The following is an 18302-nucleotide window of genomic DNA, read 5'->3' as shown; positions in this document are numbered from 1 at the left end:
TTTTCATTCTATTTCGTTACTTAAATATTCTTAGAGAACTATATGTGTATAATTCATTATAGTTAAACAGAAGCATTCGAGTATGTCAGTGTGTGTAGTTTATCTCCTAACTTAATGATCAGTCATTTTTTATAAGTAATTTGTTTTTAGTATTCCTCCATGAGACATGTCTTTTATTTATATCCTTCTCTCTTTAATATATAATCAAATTCTTACTGTTTCCTATTGATTGCTATCTTTTCACCTTTCTTTCCCTATCTGTGTCAGAATTTTTAAGGGGGCCTGAGATAGCTTTGCTCCGCAAGCGCCTACAGCAACTGAGGCTTAAGAGGGCTGAGCAGCAGCGGCAGCAAGAACTAGCTGTGCGCACCCAGCAACAGCCTTCCACTTCTGATCAGTCTTCTCACGAGGGCTCTTCACAGCACCCTCAGCCTTCAGGTTATTAATGTCAAGTGTCCTCAAGCAGCTGGTCGAGTTGGTTTTTTAACACTACTACTGTGTAACAAGATGCTTCCCTTTTCCCCTTCAAAAAGAGCTGATGGGGCTTGCAGCTTATCCCTCCCCTTCTTGCATATGGTGGTGTTCATCATCCCATGGCTAAAGGGACACCGTTTTGGTGGCAGTGTTTGCCAGAGAGATCAGTATAAAATAATCCATTATTTTATTTGTCCTGTTTCTGGGAGGGGGCAGATGTTTATTACTTTTATAGCTAATGAACTACTTTCTAATGATCTAGTGAATTCAGAGCCTGCTTTGATATTTTTATTGAAATTTCTTATATGCTGAAATGATACCTATGCTGTGGTCCCTAGTTCTCTCTCTTCTTCTTTTGTTTTTCCTCTGAAAATTAACCAGTATTCCTGTGAATGTTAGTAATACTAGATTTTAGAATTATAGTGTTGTTTGGCCATACCAGCATGCTGACTCAGTTATCCTCTTCTGTAATTATTTGAAAATTTTCAGTATTTGCTTACTTATTCATTGTATACAAAATCAACTTTCTGATGTATAGGGCAGCAGAAATACCCCACAGTCTCTTGTTCCTGTTCTGATGCTATAAAACTCTATAAGACAGTGATAATTGGTGCCACTCTCTTTTTCTTTGAGCATTTTAATGGCCTAGTTTGTTTATGGCCAGCAAGGTCATGATGCTCAACAAACATTTGTTGATAGAATTAATGAAAGGTATGGCATAAAATAATTTGTCAGTTTAATTCTTTCAAGATGGATATTAGGTACTATATATCCTATTCTATAGGTATTACATAGTAAGTGCTACAGATCTTTATTTAGGAACTAGAGTGTGTCTGAGTTCTCATACTAATGGAATTGTGATACTTTGATGTACTACTTTGTTTTGCCACCCAAAGGAGTGAGGAGTTGGAGTATTTATTAATTACTTTGAGAATTCTGATTTAATTGCTTGAAATTTGTTTGTATATTGGTAGAACTGAACAACCTCCACTTTGTAAATATCTGTTCTACTATGTGCTGATAAGAAAAGCACATTATATAATATCATGGTGAAATAAAATAGATTTAAGTAACTGTAATATAGATGTGATTGGAATAAATTCTGGACCTGATTTTTAATTCAGTAGAGGGAATATCAGCCAAGCAAAGATGTCTCTGACCATTTTTTTCCTATACTTAAAACTAACTGGAGAATTTCGTTAAATTACAGTCACGACATTTAATAATAAGACATTTTGCTATGATTTAGTGCTATATATAAAACTCTAGCTTGAGTGTTTCAAAAGGGAAAATATGCAACATAAAAACCAAATAAGAAGGAAGTTAAAATGCACCTACATATGTACATATTTTTAAAATACTGAAATTTAACAGGTAACAAACCAAATATTAAAATGAGTTTGAGCATAAAATATAAAACTGTCTACATTAGCAGGAAAGAAATGAAATGTGCACTGTAGACATTAGAAAAATATTTTTAGACTCAGCCTTTCGTATCTAGCTTACCAATTTAAAGTGAAGCAGGTTTTTTTTTTTTTTTACAGCCAGAAAGCTTTAGAGTGATTATGTGGCCTCTGTGAAATAAGATGCTGTTTTACCAACTCTGAGTATCCTTCTCGTTAAATAGTATGTATTTTGGTAATCAGTCTATTTCTGGTAATCTTTAAAAAAGCTAAAGTTCAGTAGACACCTTGCCCCATTTTGAGGTTGAGAAACGTGTTACCTTTACTTTGTTTTTAAACAACATATTGGGGCCCCTGAGACTGTCTACATGGCCAATAGTAGAGTCCTTTAGTGCTAACAGTCAATGTATGTTGCTCCCTTCACTTACAAGGTGAAGTACTTTCTCTGTATCATATGCTTTTAACATAGCATTCATGTGAGACCCTAGTAAGTCTAATCTGTGACGTGTCCTGGGTTCATTTCATAATGCTACTTTTATTCTGTCCTCACTTGTGATAGGAACGCTATTTAGTAATAAGATAAAGTTAAATCATGCATAGTTTGTTACAAAGAACAACCAATAGAATCTATATATTTTGTCCATTTAGTAAATCTTGGATATGAGGAAAAATGAATAGGCTTAATGCAAAATTTGTCTTTTCAGAACACACAAAGTATAAAAATACAGAATAGGAATTAGATTTATGAAATTCAACAGGAAGATAGTTTTTATTTGAGTAACAATTAAAATATGTTCTTAAACTTAATGAATAAGCACAATATCATCTATTTATTATGGACATAAATTGATCCACCATAGCTAACTTCTAAACATCTTATTTTTTGAAGTCAGAATATATTACTTTAAAATATTTTTATTTTTTTAAGCTAAAAACAAAAATGCATTTTTTCTTAGGCTTTTAGAAAATACATCATAACTTATTTCTAGGCTTTCAGTGATTTTTTTTTTTTTTTTTTTTTTACCATAAAGAGATGAATTTGCCTTCATCAGATTATTGCTTATGTACTAGACTGGTTGAGTTCTTGTCCTGTTCCTATGACTAGATTAGCTTGGACAGATCATTTGGCTACTTTATGTCTCAGTTTCCCAATTACTGATTTATTTAGATAGTATGGCCTGCCATGATTTACAGATAGCAGCATAAGGATGAGGTAGACAATACTGCATAAAATTTTTATACTCCTAAGTAGAGCAGTACACATAATAATGTACTATCTTAATTATAGTATCTTTCACTTACTACCTCAAAATTACTCAAATCACAGCCATATACAGTTGATAGCATTCAGGGTTTTGAATGAGCTGTAAAGACAAATGCCATAAACAGCTATGGCAGAGGCAGTCAGCGTATTGCTGATTTTAAACCCAACTCTTTTTTTCCATTTCAGGTCCCCCGAAGTCATGGGTTGCTGGCTCCTGCTCAGAGTGACAACCCCCTGTGGAGTCTGCTGTACTGGCTCGACCACCACAGAGCCCCACTGGAGCATGGAGCCAGCCTAGAGAGGGTCAGGTAGGAACTGTTTTTTCACTTTATGGCACGGTTTTGCTGATTGGAAAAGAAAAAAGTAATTTTTATACCCCAAAAGGGTATAAAACATTGGTGATTATTTTTGAAAAAGGGCTTTTCAAAACTGAGCCATATTGGAAAAAATCAGCACTTACCCGATCCTGTGCAAGCAGGCTCTATACTACATCCAGTTCCTCACAGTCCTGTGACGACAGTCACATGTAGCACTTCTCAAATGGGTGCATTTGATCCTGTTTTTAGTGTTTATAGCATAAGTAGTTTGTAAATCAGATATGATGTTGATCTAGTTCTTTAGTCCTTAGCTACCGTTAATGATAGACTCCTGAGCACTTCAGGCATGGGAATATGCTCCATAGTTTTCAGAACAGCTTCCTGTCATTATTTCTCATTCAATATCATGTTTCTGAAAAACAGGCTAGTAATAATAACATTAATTGACCCTTTCCTGTGTGCTATCTAAGTAGTTTACATGGATCATCTCATTAAGTCTTCACAAGAACAGTATGCGGTAAATACTGTGATTATCCCCATTTTACAGATGGAGAAACTGAGACATATAGACCTTAAATGACTTGTCCAGGATTACATTATTACTGAGTGGAAAAGCCAGAATTGAACCCAGAAGTCTGGCTGACAAGTACTTGTTATTTACCTTTAAGACTATAATTACTTATTTTGTCTACAATTGAAAAAATTCTGATGAGAAAATTTAGAAAATTCTAAAGAGTTTTTTCAAGACCAGAACACAAATTTTTTTTTTTTTAAATATACAGAAATTGGCCCTGAGACACCTTGAGCTCAGCACTGAATGAATTTTTGCCTAAAGTTTATCTCTACCTTAAAAATAATAATTCTAAACACTTCCAATAAGTGGACCAACCATATTGGATTTTGCAATAAATTATCAGTAGACCATATGGTCTGATTTTTACCTTGTAATGGTGCTTTCTGAAAGATATTTTACGGGGAAATGGAGTAGAGCACATATTCTAGATCCTTCATCAATGTGTTTTTTAAAGACATATTCTTTCCTAAACTCTATCTAAAAAATTAAATAAGATGCACTTTAATTTGTAAGATTTGTACATTACATAATATTTATGGAAAAATTAAATATTCAATAAAAGATTACCTGGAGAGTTGATAGTTTTCTGAGGGCTCTTAATTATAAATGAGAGCACAATGAAATGTATAACAAACATATAGAGACAAAAAATATTTTGTAAGACACTTCCTAGGAGGATTTTCCAATATTTATTTTACTGTAACTCAAATTTTTGTTATGTTTTTCTTTACTGTAGGGAATATAATTTTGATTTTCTATAAAGACAACTTATCTGTTCTTAAAAAACAACATAGGTAGGAATGTTGTATCTAACTCTAAAATGGATAAACGAGAAGTCTTATAAAGGAAAGTAAAGCATGGATAGATTCAGGAACTGATTGAAATACTATCATTCTTTCTTTTTTTTTTTTGGTGTTGTACAGATTTGTTGAACTGAATGTTCTGATGAAGAGGTGATAAGTAAGGATAAGTCAAAGCTATTATTCAGATGATGATCATGCTTTATCAAAATCTAGTAATACAAAAGTCTCTGAGCAAACGGTTGTATCAGAAGGTAGACAATTTAAAGTTGATAGGAGTGGTCCCAGTAGCAAGATTCAGATTTTTAAATGTAGAAATTGAAGCAATCAAGTGATAAAAAAATTGCTAAGAATCCAAGATATGTTGGAAAACTTTTCACTCTCAATTCAAAATATTTTATCTACTTTTGGGGGAATGAAGCCATGATGAATAGAAATTGGTGATTATCCGAAAGTGCAGGGTTTTTGTTTTATTAGTATTTGCTAAGAAGTGGAGCACAGGATATTAGAAACCAGGAATTATTCTTATATTTTGGAGAGAGCTGTGCTTATTATCCACATATTCCCTTCTCATATCGCCCTACTGGGACACTGGAACCCAAGCCAGGACTTGGTAGCCACCTCCTTCTATTCCCCAGTGCCTTGGTTAGGTTATTAGGTCCCTAGGATGACCAGGAAGAAAGGGGAAGCTTAGATCTAAAAATGTCACATAGTTAATTATTGTCAGAACCAGGTTTAGAATCAAAACTCCCTAACCCCAGACCAGTGCTCTTTCCATTTTATCATGCTGCCTTTCTTTATATCAGTGTTTTCCAAACAATAGAACACATTTATAGGACAAATTCTTACACAGAAACTCAGTGCAAAAAGGATAAAAAATTAAATGTTCTATTTAAAGCCAGGGGGGAAAGCATGAAGCTCAGACCATTAAGCCTACTCCTTTCCTCTCTTTTTCTTTTCCCACCAGGCCCCTAAAGAAACCTGAGCCTTCAACAGAGTACAGTTTTAATATGCACAACGTATCTTAGAGTTTTAAAAATTATCTGTGTTTCTGTAATGGCAATTACTTCATTGAATTTTTCTCTTATAAACCATTTTCTTTGTCTGACATCTTCACTTGAGCTCCTATTTTCAGCTCAGGGTACTACAACCAACATCTAGCAAAGTGTAGCGAGCATCTCATTTCATGCTTTGAATCCTCCAGTCCAGAATGAAAGCCATCTTTAAGGAGCTGGAAAGGGGTTTGAGAAGGGGAAGGAGTCTTCTGTTTAGTGAAGGAGATACTCTAGTTCTATTTTATCTACCTTGTACCTTGTGCTGTGCTAAATTTGAATTTGATAAAAGGTGTATGCATGGAAGTAGAAGAATATTTTCTTAACTACTTCTCAACGTTGCTAAATGCTTGCGTGGAATAACCTATCTTAAGCACATGGCCCCGCTTACTCACTGCTTGGGAAATATACCCCAGTACTTACTTCTATTCCCTACCCTTATACATTTGTTTCTTAAGCTTAGAGTTGATCATGACATTGCTGTGCAGTTTTCTGCTGCTTACTTTTAAGTTGAAATCTCATTTTTGTTTCAGATTCTCCTTCTTCTGTGGTTAACAAACAGCTCGGATCCATGTCACTTGACGAGCAACAGGGTGCGTGCAACAGGAGATGCGCTATGCCCATCCATCCATAGTTTTATTGCAATGCATAAACCAAGCTCTCTCTCACTTTTTCATAGCATTTCATTTTGATTATGGTCTAATAGTCAGTATTTTGTGGGCTAAATTACCCTAGGTGGTATTGTGTACAAAGGTCCTCCCTGGCCTCAAGTTATTTTCTACGTAAACTAAGTTAATTTCTACCTTTGGTCCCATATGCCAACTCGAAATTCTCTTTTTATAATAATATTGTAGTGGATATAAGCTATATCCATTTTTTAAAATTCTAGGTATCAAAAAATTGTGTACAATTGTGAATGTGAGGTTACCATATTATCTAGTGGCTGATTTGGAAAAGGTTATATTGTACAATAATATTCTGTATTACCAAATGGCTATTATTAATGATACTTGGTTTTATGTCTCACTTATCCAGCGGTCAAACTCCTGATAGCTTTAACTATAAGGAATACAATTATGAACTCAGAGATAAGCTTTGGAGCCATCAATCAGAAGGGAAAATCGCTTCCACTAGCACTTGCACTTTTTGTAGTAGGAGAGGAATGAAATCAACCTGAAAGCTGTGAGCATAGCCTCATGAGGTAGACAGGTTACTTATTTATCAGGTTTTATTACTAGCGGAGCAAATACAGCACAGAGATGGATTGGTAGAGGAAGACATTCTGACAATAAGAAGGGGAAGCTGAAAAGAAGGATCGAAAGAGGAAGACTATAAAAAACTAAACAAACAGGCTTTTAGAAGTAGGGCAAACAGCTTTACTGTTGCCCCTCAGAATTCCCTGGCCGATTCTAAATGTATTGTGATGCAGAGGGTAAAAAAAAGTTGATGTTAAGTTATCAAGAATAACTTCAATAATATTCACTTTTCTCTATTTAAAAAGATAGCTGATCATTTAATAGACTTTATAAATATTTTTCAGAAAATTGGAAAAAAAAACCCTCAGCCATAAGGCCATAAGCTTTAGTTGGCTGAAAGTTTACACATGTAGGATGACTCATTTGCTGATAGTATTTGGGAAATTAAATGTTGCTGAAGTAGTGTGAAATAGATCTAATTTTAGCTATCTTCTTGAAGACATATTCAGAAACTAATTTTAAAATAAATTACTTCTGATCTTAAATTATTCTCTGTAGACCTGAGATGACAAGTGTTGCTGGAGGTTTTTCTGTTCTTGAGAATGAATGAATGATGAATGAGTTGGTGAATGAATTTGAGAACTAAGAAATTAAGCATGTTTTATCTATATACATTTATTGTAGAGGTATTAACAGTGATGAATAATTCCCTTAAGGTAAAGTACAGTTATATCATAATATATTGTACTATTGTTTAAAGCCACTCTCTAATCAAATAATCTTTTTTGTAAGGATATATGAATGTAAATAGTATATCACTACCAGAGAGTTTGTAGCCAGATTCATATTCTATTCATCACATAGGATAATTTCCATTGATTACATTGAATATTTTATTCAATTTAAGTTGGTACTTAATTTACTTATAATATAGGTATGGCAGAAAGAGATGAATAAAGGATAACTCTCAGATTTTTGGATCAAGGCCTGGGTGAATGATGATGCCACTTAACTAGGGTAGACTTGTTTGGAGGCAGAAATCAAGAGGTTCTCTGTTTTTCTGCCCTTTAGTCATATCAGTAGAAATGTTATATAAAAGGGCAAATATTGAGCAGGCTTGGCAGAAGCTGCACTGTAATAGACCATCATCAATGAACTGTGTAATAAGTCCTCTGAGCAGAAATAAATTAAAGGTGAATAGTATATCCAAGTGAATTAAATCCTGAGCTTTTCTTTTTACATGCCTTTTTGTTTAGCAGGATTACATCTTTTAAAGTACTTGGGACTTCTACATCCCAGGCTTGTATTACCTAAAAATAACTTTTATAAAAATTAGAGAAACTGCCCACCACTGTCCTTCTCACCTGGACTAACGGAATCACCTCTTACCTGGGCTCCTTGTATCCACTCAGGCTATATAGCCTGTTCCCCAGCAATAGCCAGAGTGAACTTTTAAAAACATAAATCTAATCATGTCCTTCATCTACCTAAAACTTTTTAATTGTATCCCTTGCCCTTCAAAACAACCTAAACCCATACCTTGGTTTACAGAGCCCTACATGACCTCCTGGCCCTTGTCTCTCCAGCCTTATCTCAGGCCACCCCTCCCTCATTTACTCAGCTTTTAACAAACAGGTCTGCTTTTAGTCCTTTTAATACTCCATGCTTCTTTCCCTCTCAAAAGCTTTATATATGCTATTCTTTCTACCAAAATCCTTTTCCCTACAGCAACTTCTACTCATCAAATCCCAGTTAGAAATTTCTTTCTCAAAAACAATATGACATTTTAATTTGAAATAATTCTCCCCTCTTTTTCTCTTTGTGACCTGCTGTATTCCTTCATTGCATTTGTCAGAATTTGTGATCATACATTTAAGGGTTGGTTTGATGCCTATATCCTCTAAATATTGCTTTCATTCTCTCTTACACTCAGTGCCTAACTAACACCATATCTGTTATACATTAAACAATAAATATCTGTTAAATGTGGGAGTAAATGAATTCTTTAAGCAGTGGGATGCCATAGACATTATTTCAGCTTGGGCAGAACCAGATTTATGTATTGGAAAGATGATTTTGGCAGGATTATAGATAGTTGATTGGAAGAGTTGGTAAGATTGATTGAAAACTGCAAGACCATGTAAGGGGCTGTTGCAGTAGTCTAGGTGAGAGATGGTACGGGGTCTAAGCTAAGGCAGCTAGTGGTAGGAAATAAGAAGGGTGGACAGATTTTTTAAATATTTAAGAGACAGAATTGATGGTACTTTGAGACTGAGTAGTTAAAAATGAATGAGGGAACCATATCCAGGCGTCTTGATGGGTAATAGTGATACCATCAACCAAGATAGGGATTTCAGGAGAAGCAGCTCGTTTGGGGTTGGAGGGAGATACATGAGATTTTCTTGATATGTTGAGTTTGAAATACCTTGAGATATCCAAATGGAGAAATGTTATAGACAGTTGAATGGATATATGTTTCTGGGGGGGGGTCACTGGAGAGGCCTGAGGTGGAGATAAACATTAAGAATCATCAATTTACCGATAGTAGTAGAAACCAGGGGAGCAGATGAGACTGTCTAGGAAAAGAGGATACAGTGAAAGGGGGAGAGTCTACACTACGAGCAAGCAGAGAACAGGATCTAGCTAAGGAGACAGAAAAGGAACAAGCAAAGAAATTGGCAGAAAGAATGCAACAGCAGGGGAAAAGGAAAGTTCAAGGAGGAGATGGTCGCAGCAACATGTGAAGCAACAATGTCATATGAAAAGGACTGAGATGTTTTTGGACGTTGGTAATATGTAGGTTATCCATTGCTGTGGCTTTGTAATTTCGGTGGTACGGTGGAGGCAGAAGCAAGATAGCATGGTTGGAGAAGAAAGATTTTTTTAAAAAGGTGGAAATATTGGTATGTAGATGATCTTCCAATAAGCTCAATTAAAAAAAAGATAGAGGACAGGTAATGTCCGGGAGGGGGGGTGTAGTTTCAAAACAGCTTTTTTTTTTTTTTAAAGTTTACATTCTTTTCTTCATTGATTTGTATACATTATTTTAAAAATACTTTTTAAATACATGAAAGACTGAACCTAAGGCTTTGGTGCATTGTGTTATTTAATTATTATAACATTTCTCTGAATTAGAGATTGTATAAGAAGAGTAAGAGACAGAAGAATGATGAACTACTTGCCAAGGTCATACAGCCAATGAGTGAAGGACCTGGGAGTCACACTCACATCTGTTAGAGCCAGGAATCACTCTGCTAAGCCATATCCCCAGGAGCAGAGGGTGTATACAAAACTGAGCATGTTTATCAGATAAGAAAGACTCCTTGTGGAAGAAGTTAAAGGTATAGGGGATAGTTGATGTCCTCAGATAATGCTCTTAGTTCAAGTTTTAATTTTGTCAAGACTCTTGTTCTCCATTTTACCCTGTAGAATGGGAAAAGTACATTTAATAAGTTTTCTTTCTGAATATATCTTTAAGGATTGTTTAACCGTATTTTAAATTTCTTATTCATACTTGTAAAGAGACACTTAGATTTTTTAAGTTGATAATTCAGTTTTATTTTACCTGACCTTGTTCATCTCACAAGTCCTCTGGTACTTTGACATGTTGTTTAATTTCCCATAGTTTATAGGTTTCTTTATTGGGGATAAAAATATTACTAATTAATTAAAAATTGGGGCGCCTGGCTGGCTCAGTCGGTAGAGCACACGACTCTTGATCTAGGGTTTGTAAGTTCGAGTCCTACATTGGGTGTAGAGGTTACTTAAAAATGAAATCTTTAAAAAAGAATTTTTTAAAAATTGTAATGGACTTGCTTCACTGAAAAGTTGTTTTCTTTCAATGTTTATATACATGTTATTGAATTAGTTGATTACAGTCACTTGTTTATCTTGCATTTTTGACAAAAGCACAACATTTGATAAACATGTATTTAGTCTAAACCTTCAGAGTCATAAATGCAAGCAATAGTTAATTTCTTTTATCAAAATACTTTTTAAAGAAACAGTCAAGGAAATAAGTGCACAACATGCACATTGTTTTTATCCTGTTGTAAAATACTTCCCAATATTCTGCAAATATAGGGCTTTGCGAACACACATTGACAGCCTTTCCATGCTAATTAGAAACTCCTTTTGAGTAAGCACACTGGTATCTGTCCTGCATTTTGTTTAGTTTGAACAGTGTTTTAATGAGTAGTTCTGGTGTTCCTTTTTATTTAGATCTCTATGTTAGGCCTACCGTATTATAAGGGAAATAATCCTCTTCTGGCATATATTTCTCGTGCCCATTTATATTATGAAAACAAACACTTTTTTTTTCCTGTTAAAAATACTTAGGTCAGCAATTTTCCCCTATTAAAACAACAACAAAAGAAACCTATGGCCTGAACTTTAAATTTTTGACAGGGTATAAGAAAATCATTGTGCCTGAGTTTTAAATTTTGGCCATGACTAAAGGTAGTTGTCTATATTCATTACAGTGATAATCATTAAGTGGGAGTTGATAATGCTATTACATTTGAAACTTACGCCTATGGGCAATTGTGTATCTGTCAGACACTGTAATTTGTAGCCTTAGAAATATAAATGTTAACTCTCCACTGTATATATTGTACAAAAGCAGGCTTCCTTTGATGTTGATAAAATGTTAACTTAGAGAATGAAGCTTTTGGTTTACCAGGAACCAGTGAAACAGCTCTTACTAACTCCACTAGGGTAGATGGGAAATGGGAAAGTTGGGCCTGTCATACATTAAGTGTGCATTCCCCTAAGATCACCAAATTAAAATTTCATTTTAGTAATATCTTGACAATATTACCTCAAGTAATATTTTAGATCACCATTAAGTGTACTTTGACAATTCCAATTTTTATTAAATAAATATCTAATTATTGAAGCCTGTTCTGTTAATGGGAAGTATCAATTCAGTATTCATCATACTGGAATATATCTGTAAGTACTGTATCTTAAATTCTAGAGAAAAAATAAGTTAGTGAAGTTAGACTTCATTCTCGATTTTTTATATTACTTAGAACTAATTATTACTTCATTGCTCAGAACGGAGCAACTAGTCCTCCTTTCCCCAACTACCAAGTCTGGATTCTTCCCATTAGTGATGTAGTTGATCTTTTGGAGGTTAAACCCTATTTCATTTTTATTGCGTGTATTCACTTGTTCACTCTCATTTTAACCAAATCAGTATCTGTCTATATATCCAGTTAAATTGTGTTCTAACTCTGAATTGTGTATGATAAAAATAACTGGCATTTATTGAGTTTTTAGTGTGTGGCTTGCATTGTGTTAAAAATTTTACATGCATTATCTCATTTGTTCTAATATGATGAGTAGTAATATCCTCATTTTACTGATGAAGAAACCAAGACTCCCAAGAAATATGTAAGGACAAGAGAAATAAGTGATGGAGCCATATTTGTATGTCTCTGTTATTAATTCAACTCATATTATCTATTTTTACCTGTGGCAAGTACTGGGTTCAACACTAGGATGCATGAATGAATAAAGCTAATGCTCCCTGTGCTTGGAACATAGTGTTGATTAACACTAACAGTGTTAATAATAACAATAGAGTTGATTAACCATAATAATAATAGCAGAGACGCTTACAGTGCATAGTCTTTGTGCCAAACATTACTTTGAGCAATTTCTTCATGTTAATTTACCTAATCCACGCCACAACCTTATACAGTAGGTACTGTTATTCTCATTTTCCAGATGAGGAAACTGAGGCAAAGAGAGGTTAAGAAACTTGCCTGAGGGAGCCTGCGTGGCTCAGTCGGTTAAGCGTCTGCCTTCAGCTCAGATCATGATCCCAGGGTCCTGGGATTGAGTCCCGCATTGGGCTCCCTGCTCGGCGGGGAGCCTGCTTCTCCCTCTGCCTGTTGCTCTTCCTGCTTGTGCTCACTCTCTCTCTGTCAAATAAGAAAAAAGAAACTTGCCTGAGCTCACATACTATAAGTGTTATACGTGTGGTTCAAACCCAAGCCTGGCTCTGCCATCTGTGATCATAACTGCTATGCTTTGCCTCATCTAACAGTAGAGACAGATGGTAAAAAAAAAAATATATATATATATATATGTGTGTGTGTGATGAGTGTTATAAAAGAGGAAATAACAAGGTTCATTGGGAAACATATAAGTGAGTCTTTGTCTCTTCTGGTTAGGGGAGGCCAAGTGAGGCATCCATGAGGATGAGACATTTAAGCTGAGGTCTGAAAGATGAGTATGAGTAAATTAGGTGAAGGGGCGTGAGTGCAGGGAAGCATGAATAGCATGTGGAGAGGCTCTGAGATAATCACGTTAGCATGACCGTGAGAATCACAGTGTGGCTGGAGTGTGCGTGTAGCTTCAAGAGATAGGTGGAGCCCAGATTGAGAAGGACCTTTGGGACAGTTTAAGGTTTTGGATTTTAAGAACAGTAGGAAGCTAAGGAAGTATTTAAATAGAGAATGGCCTGATCTGCTTTATTCTGAATAGATTATGGTGAGTTGACTAGAGACCAAATCACTTAGGAAGTTCTCCTGGTAATAAAGATTTTTTTTTTAAGATTTTATTTATTTATTCATGAGAGAGAGGGAGAGGCAGAGGGAGAAGCAGGCTCCCTGCTGAGCAGGGAGCCCAATGCGGGACTGGATCCCAGGACCCCGGGATCATGACCTGAGCCGAAGGCAGAAGCTTAACCATCTGAGCCACCTAGGTGCCCGTGGTAATAAAGATTTTGACCTGCTGATAGAAGTATGGCAAGAGAATGAAGAGATTCAAGAAGTATCTAGCATATAGAGTAAACAGGCTTTGATAATAGTCAAATGAGGCAAGGGATTAAGGAGGAGTCCAGAGTATAAACTGCAGTAACAACTCCAGAATTTCTATATAGAAGTGGTTTAGTAATGGCAAGCTGGTGTCTTCACAGATTTGTGGTTGTTTGGGGGAGTTACTGGTGGAGATTAACAGATGCCATTTCTAGCTGCTGCAGGGGTGACTCCCAAGTTTTGATTGAGCACAGTTAAGTGGGTGGATACTTTCTTAAATAGGTAACCCTGGAAAAGGAGTAAAGTATGGGATACATGGAAGGAGGTAGGAATCACAGGCTTGGTTTTGAATATGTTGATTTTGAGTTATCTGTGTGAGGCACCCATGTGGAAAAGTCTGTTGGGCTGTGGATCTTATGGATATGAAGCTTAGAAAAGATGTCAGGGGTGCCGCTCAAGGTCATGAGATCAAGCCCTATGTTGGGCCTGGAGCCTACTTTAAAAAAAAAAAAAAAAGGAGAGAGAAATCTTTTAAAATAAAAGAAAGGTGTCAGAGCTAGAGAAATAAATTGGAAATTTTCTGCATAGAGATGGTAGTTGAGGCCATAAAAGTAGATGAAATTGACAAGGATGAGTATAAAAAATGAGGGGAGGAAGTACAATATCTAAAACATCTCAAAGAAAATCAGAAAAATTCCCAAATTGAAGATTTTGCTAGAGGAGAGCTGGTAAAGGAGATGAAGGAGCAACCACAGAGGTCACAGGTAAAGTAGACCAGTACAATGTCATGAGATTAAGAGAGGAGAAAGTCTCAAATACAGGAGAACTGTGTATGTGAGTGCTGCTGAAAGGTCAAATACATAGTTTCCAGAAATTCTCCACTAAATTAATGTGGAGGAGATTGATAAAATTAGTGAGAGCAGTTTCACAGGCTGATAGAGACAGAGGCCACAGTAGAGCAGGAGATGGAGAAATGGGAGATGAGAAGTAAGAAAAGCATTTCAAAACAATAAGCAAGGAGGACAGTTGCTGGAGGGGAAAGTGGTTAAAGAGTGTTCTCTGAAGCTGTCTACCTCGTTTGTTCATTTTTATTTGAAAGGACATTTTAACATATTTATCTGTTTACTATATGACAGACAGGTTTGATTTTTTAAAAAGATAACATACCTGGGGAATCAGTTACAAAAAGAGAGGTACTGGATAAGGATTTTGGCAGGACTTATGTGCCACATGGGGTGGGCATCTTTACCTGTTTTCTTCCTGTCTGTTCTCCCTCAAGACTGAATGGGAAAGAGGAATAGGGACTTTTATGCATAGAGAGCTATAAGACTTACAGGTCTGCAGCAGGTGAAAGAGAGCCTAGGTCGCGTTCGGTGAAGTGACAACTACATTTCAATCCATAAATTCTAAATGTCACTGGGAATATGAAACCAGGCACAGTCTGAATCTATATGTATCCCCAACCCATGCTTAAGTTCAATTTACATGTCTATGTTATGTGATGAAAAAAGTTCTTGGATTAAAATTAGTATAATTGACATAAAGGTTGAGTTTTGATTGCCAGGAAGAAAATTTGAACAGAATATTATTTCCAAAAGATTTTATAGGAGGGATTTACAAAGAAATACCAGTATTAAACTTGTGCTTTGTTTGGTTTTGGCTTTCATAACATAGTTTATAAAGTCAGATTACACTAGTGAGAACACTAATTTTTAGAATTAAATGTCGTCTCTTGCAGTCGTATGTTTGGTAGAGAGGGGTTTTCTGTGAAGAATCTACTCCTAAAAATAGTTTCCCCACTTTGAATCAGAATCGCCTTCTTATACAAATGATTGGAAGAACTGGGTATTCAGTAGTCTGAGGTCTGCAGAAAAGTTACAGATTTCTGACCTATAAAAATGGAAGTTTTTCACTGTTCTAGAAACAATATTTGAGAAATTTGCCTTTTCTTCTGTGTAAGCCAAGTAAGTTGGGGAGCAAAATTTGGGAAGATAGTTGAACCCTATCATTGATGTGTCTACATTTTTTCAGAGAATTCAGAGAAAGTTTCTTTTTAGATTTAATTTTTTTTAAACTTTTGACGTAATGGAATGAGAAGTCTCAATAAGGTCATTGCATAATAGAAAATACTTTTAGTAAAGAATATACTATTTCTAAGTTATCTCCAGTTTACCTAAGCTATTATGGGTGATTAGTGTATGATTATACAGTTATGATAGTGTCCCAGTGGCAGAAAAGATGTTGGGCAGAGTGATTCCAAACAAATTATTGTGGCCATATCCTCATTCATTATCTTCATTTTGATTATACTTTAAATTTACATATAGGATAGGTCTCCAGGGATATCCTAGCTAGAAGTCCAAAAAACATCCATATCAGTATTTAGATGATATGCAAACCTAGTTGCCAAGATAGTGTATTTTGTACTACTGTTAGCACACTTAATTTTTTGTATGTCTTTGAGCATCTTTTTTTAGAACCAAAAATGATTATAATTTCATAATGTCAGTGCACAGATTAAATGGTTTGAATACATACGTATTACCAAAAAGAAAAATGTATTTGTGGTTCATATGTGAAAGGCTCAGAAAGTATCTGATTAAAGTTCAGAGAAGTTCCTTTCAAATTATATTCCAGACCATTCTGAAGTTTCTTCCTGAGTCAGTACACTAACCTGAAAGGGGTCTTATACCAAATCTAGAGAGGACCTTTTAAATTTGGTTCTTAATCTTAAAACTTTAGCAGTGTTGAACAAATTAAAAGCGATTTTCCCCCACTACACTGCCCTTGTGCTGAGAGCACCAGAATTTAATTAATTTTATTCTCCTATAATGTTTTTAGAGAAAGGAGAAATAGTTCAATTTCTAAGGTCCCTGCAAGAAGATACAGTGTAGTTTTCCACTACTCTGGGGCCAAAGTGACAATTTGGGCTACCAGAACTTTTATCAGTTACGTTAATATTGCTGATATGAATTAGACATTTCTGAGAAATAACACTACCAACAATTGATATTTCTTAACTGAAATATTTATTTAAGCAATTATTTTCTACTTCATATTCAAGTTATTTCAAAGACAGTATAGCAAGTAGGAACTTCACATAGAAGGAAGCCTAGATGCCTAGAGTAAAAAAATCTAGCTCAGAATCACCAGTTTCATCATCCGTAAAATGGACATGGGGCTATATGCTACAAAGGTTTTAAAACAAGGATACATAGATCTCCTAGGACATAGTAATGCCAAATAAATTTTAGTTACTATTATGATGGTGCTTTTATATAAAATCATTTGTTTAGGTGACGTTCTAACCCTGAAGGCTCTTAAATTAAAACTTCTACTGTTAAGCAAGAAATATCTTAGTTATAAATTTCTCGGTATTGTGTAAGTAAGGCTTTGAATAATACAGTTTTTAGATTGTGTTTGCTGACCCAGCTTCTAATAAATAGAGCAAGTTAAGGAAAATCTAAATGGTTACAAGTATTTTTTCAACTACGGTAAAAATGAAACATTTAATTTTTTAGTTTTTTAAAGTTGATTTTTCTTAGACATTTCTAGCTTAAAATATGTATTTTATCAGAAAAAAATGTGAATTAATTCACTAATAAGCCAGGAATCTACATTTCTGAGAAAACTGAACGTGACAGGATGTATGTGATCAAGAAAAGGAGTATTAAAGTAGGAAGAGTAGGCTGGAACTAACCAGGAGATGAACCCTAAACTTTGGATAGATATTCTCATTAATGCCTCAGTTCTGCATTGTGTGGTGTTTCTGCCAGAGGCGCTCATTATTTATGTGCAGTCTTCAAGGAATGAACTAGACTCGGGTCTGAAGTTTGTGTAGCTAACAGAAGAGTGCATTCTGTTTATACAGCGATGGGCCAGTTTTACCCAGGGCTGCTGAGTTCATTAACAACCTGAATATAGAAATTCTGTCAACTATAGTCATTTTATAAATTAAATGAGTACCACTATGTTTTACATGATTTACAATATGTAGATTATATTCATGAGAGATTAAATAATAACTTTGTAGTAGATACCATAAGGAAGAAGGTTTTAATTAACATTGATCATCTCAGGAAGCTTCTTGCTTTCTGGGAAGGGGGTGTCGTATACATTTAAATAAGATATTTTCTACACCAGTTTGACCTCCAAACAGCTCTTTGTTCATTATATTCCTATAATTATAGCATTCAAGTCTCTGTCTCTTTAATTTTACTCAAAAGAGAAAATTTTGAAATAGCATTTAAATGGCTTTTTAAAACTTTTGCTTCTGTAACTGAGGTGGATGTAAGAAATTCTGTCCTATTCTCTTACACCTGCTTTTGTTTTCTATTCCTTCTTTACTTTAAAAGAAAAATAAATAGCAAAGCACTTTATAAAGTGCTGTGAGAGATAATGAAAGAACGAGCCCCAGCTCTGCCTCTTGGTTTCCTGGATCATTCTCAGTCTTTC

The 18302-nt window shown here is 35.1% G+C and overlaps 1 protein-coding gene across 1 annotated transcript in view; it reads left to right on the top strand.

Annotated features, from left to right (window-relative positions):
• DCAF6 (DDB1 and CUL4 associated factor 6) overlaps positions 1–18302 on the top strand; it is a 130323-nt gene that overhangs the window by 71575 nt on the left and 40446 nt on the right. Inside the window, exons 12-13 of the mRNA XM_044916197.1 lie at positions 268–438; positions 6418–6477. Coding sequence (XP_044772132.1) covers positions 268–438; positions 6418–6477 — 231 coding nt within the window. The remainder of the gene's footprint in view (positions 1–267; positions 439–6417; positions 6478–18302) is intronic.

This window comes from Neomonachus schauinslandi, chromosome 6, assembly GCF_002201575.2.
Source record: "Neomonachus schauinslandi chromosome 6, ASM220157v2, whole genome shotgun sequence".
Taxonomy (NCBI): domain Eukaryota; kingdom Metazoa; phylum Chordata; class Mammalia; order Carnivora; family Phocidae; genus Neomonachus; species Neomonachus schauinslandi.
Note: the sequence above shows the minus strand (reverse complement) of the source record. Positions and strands in the feature narration are given on the sequence as shown.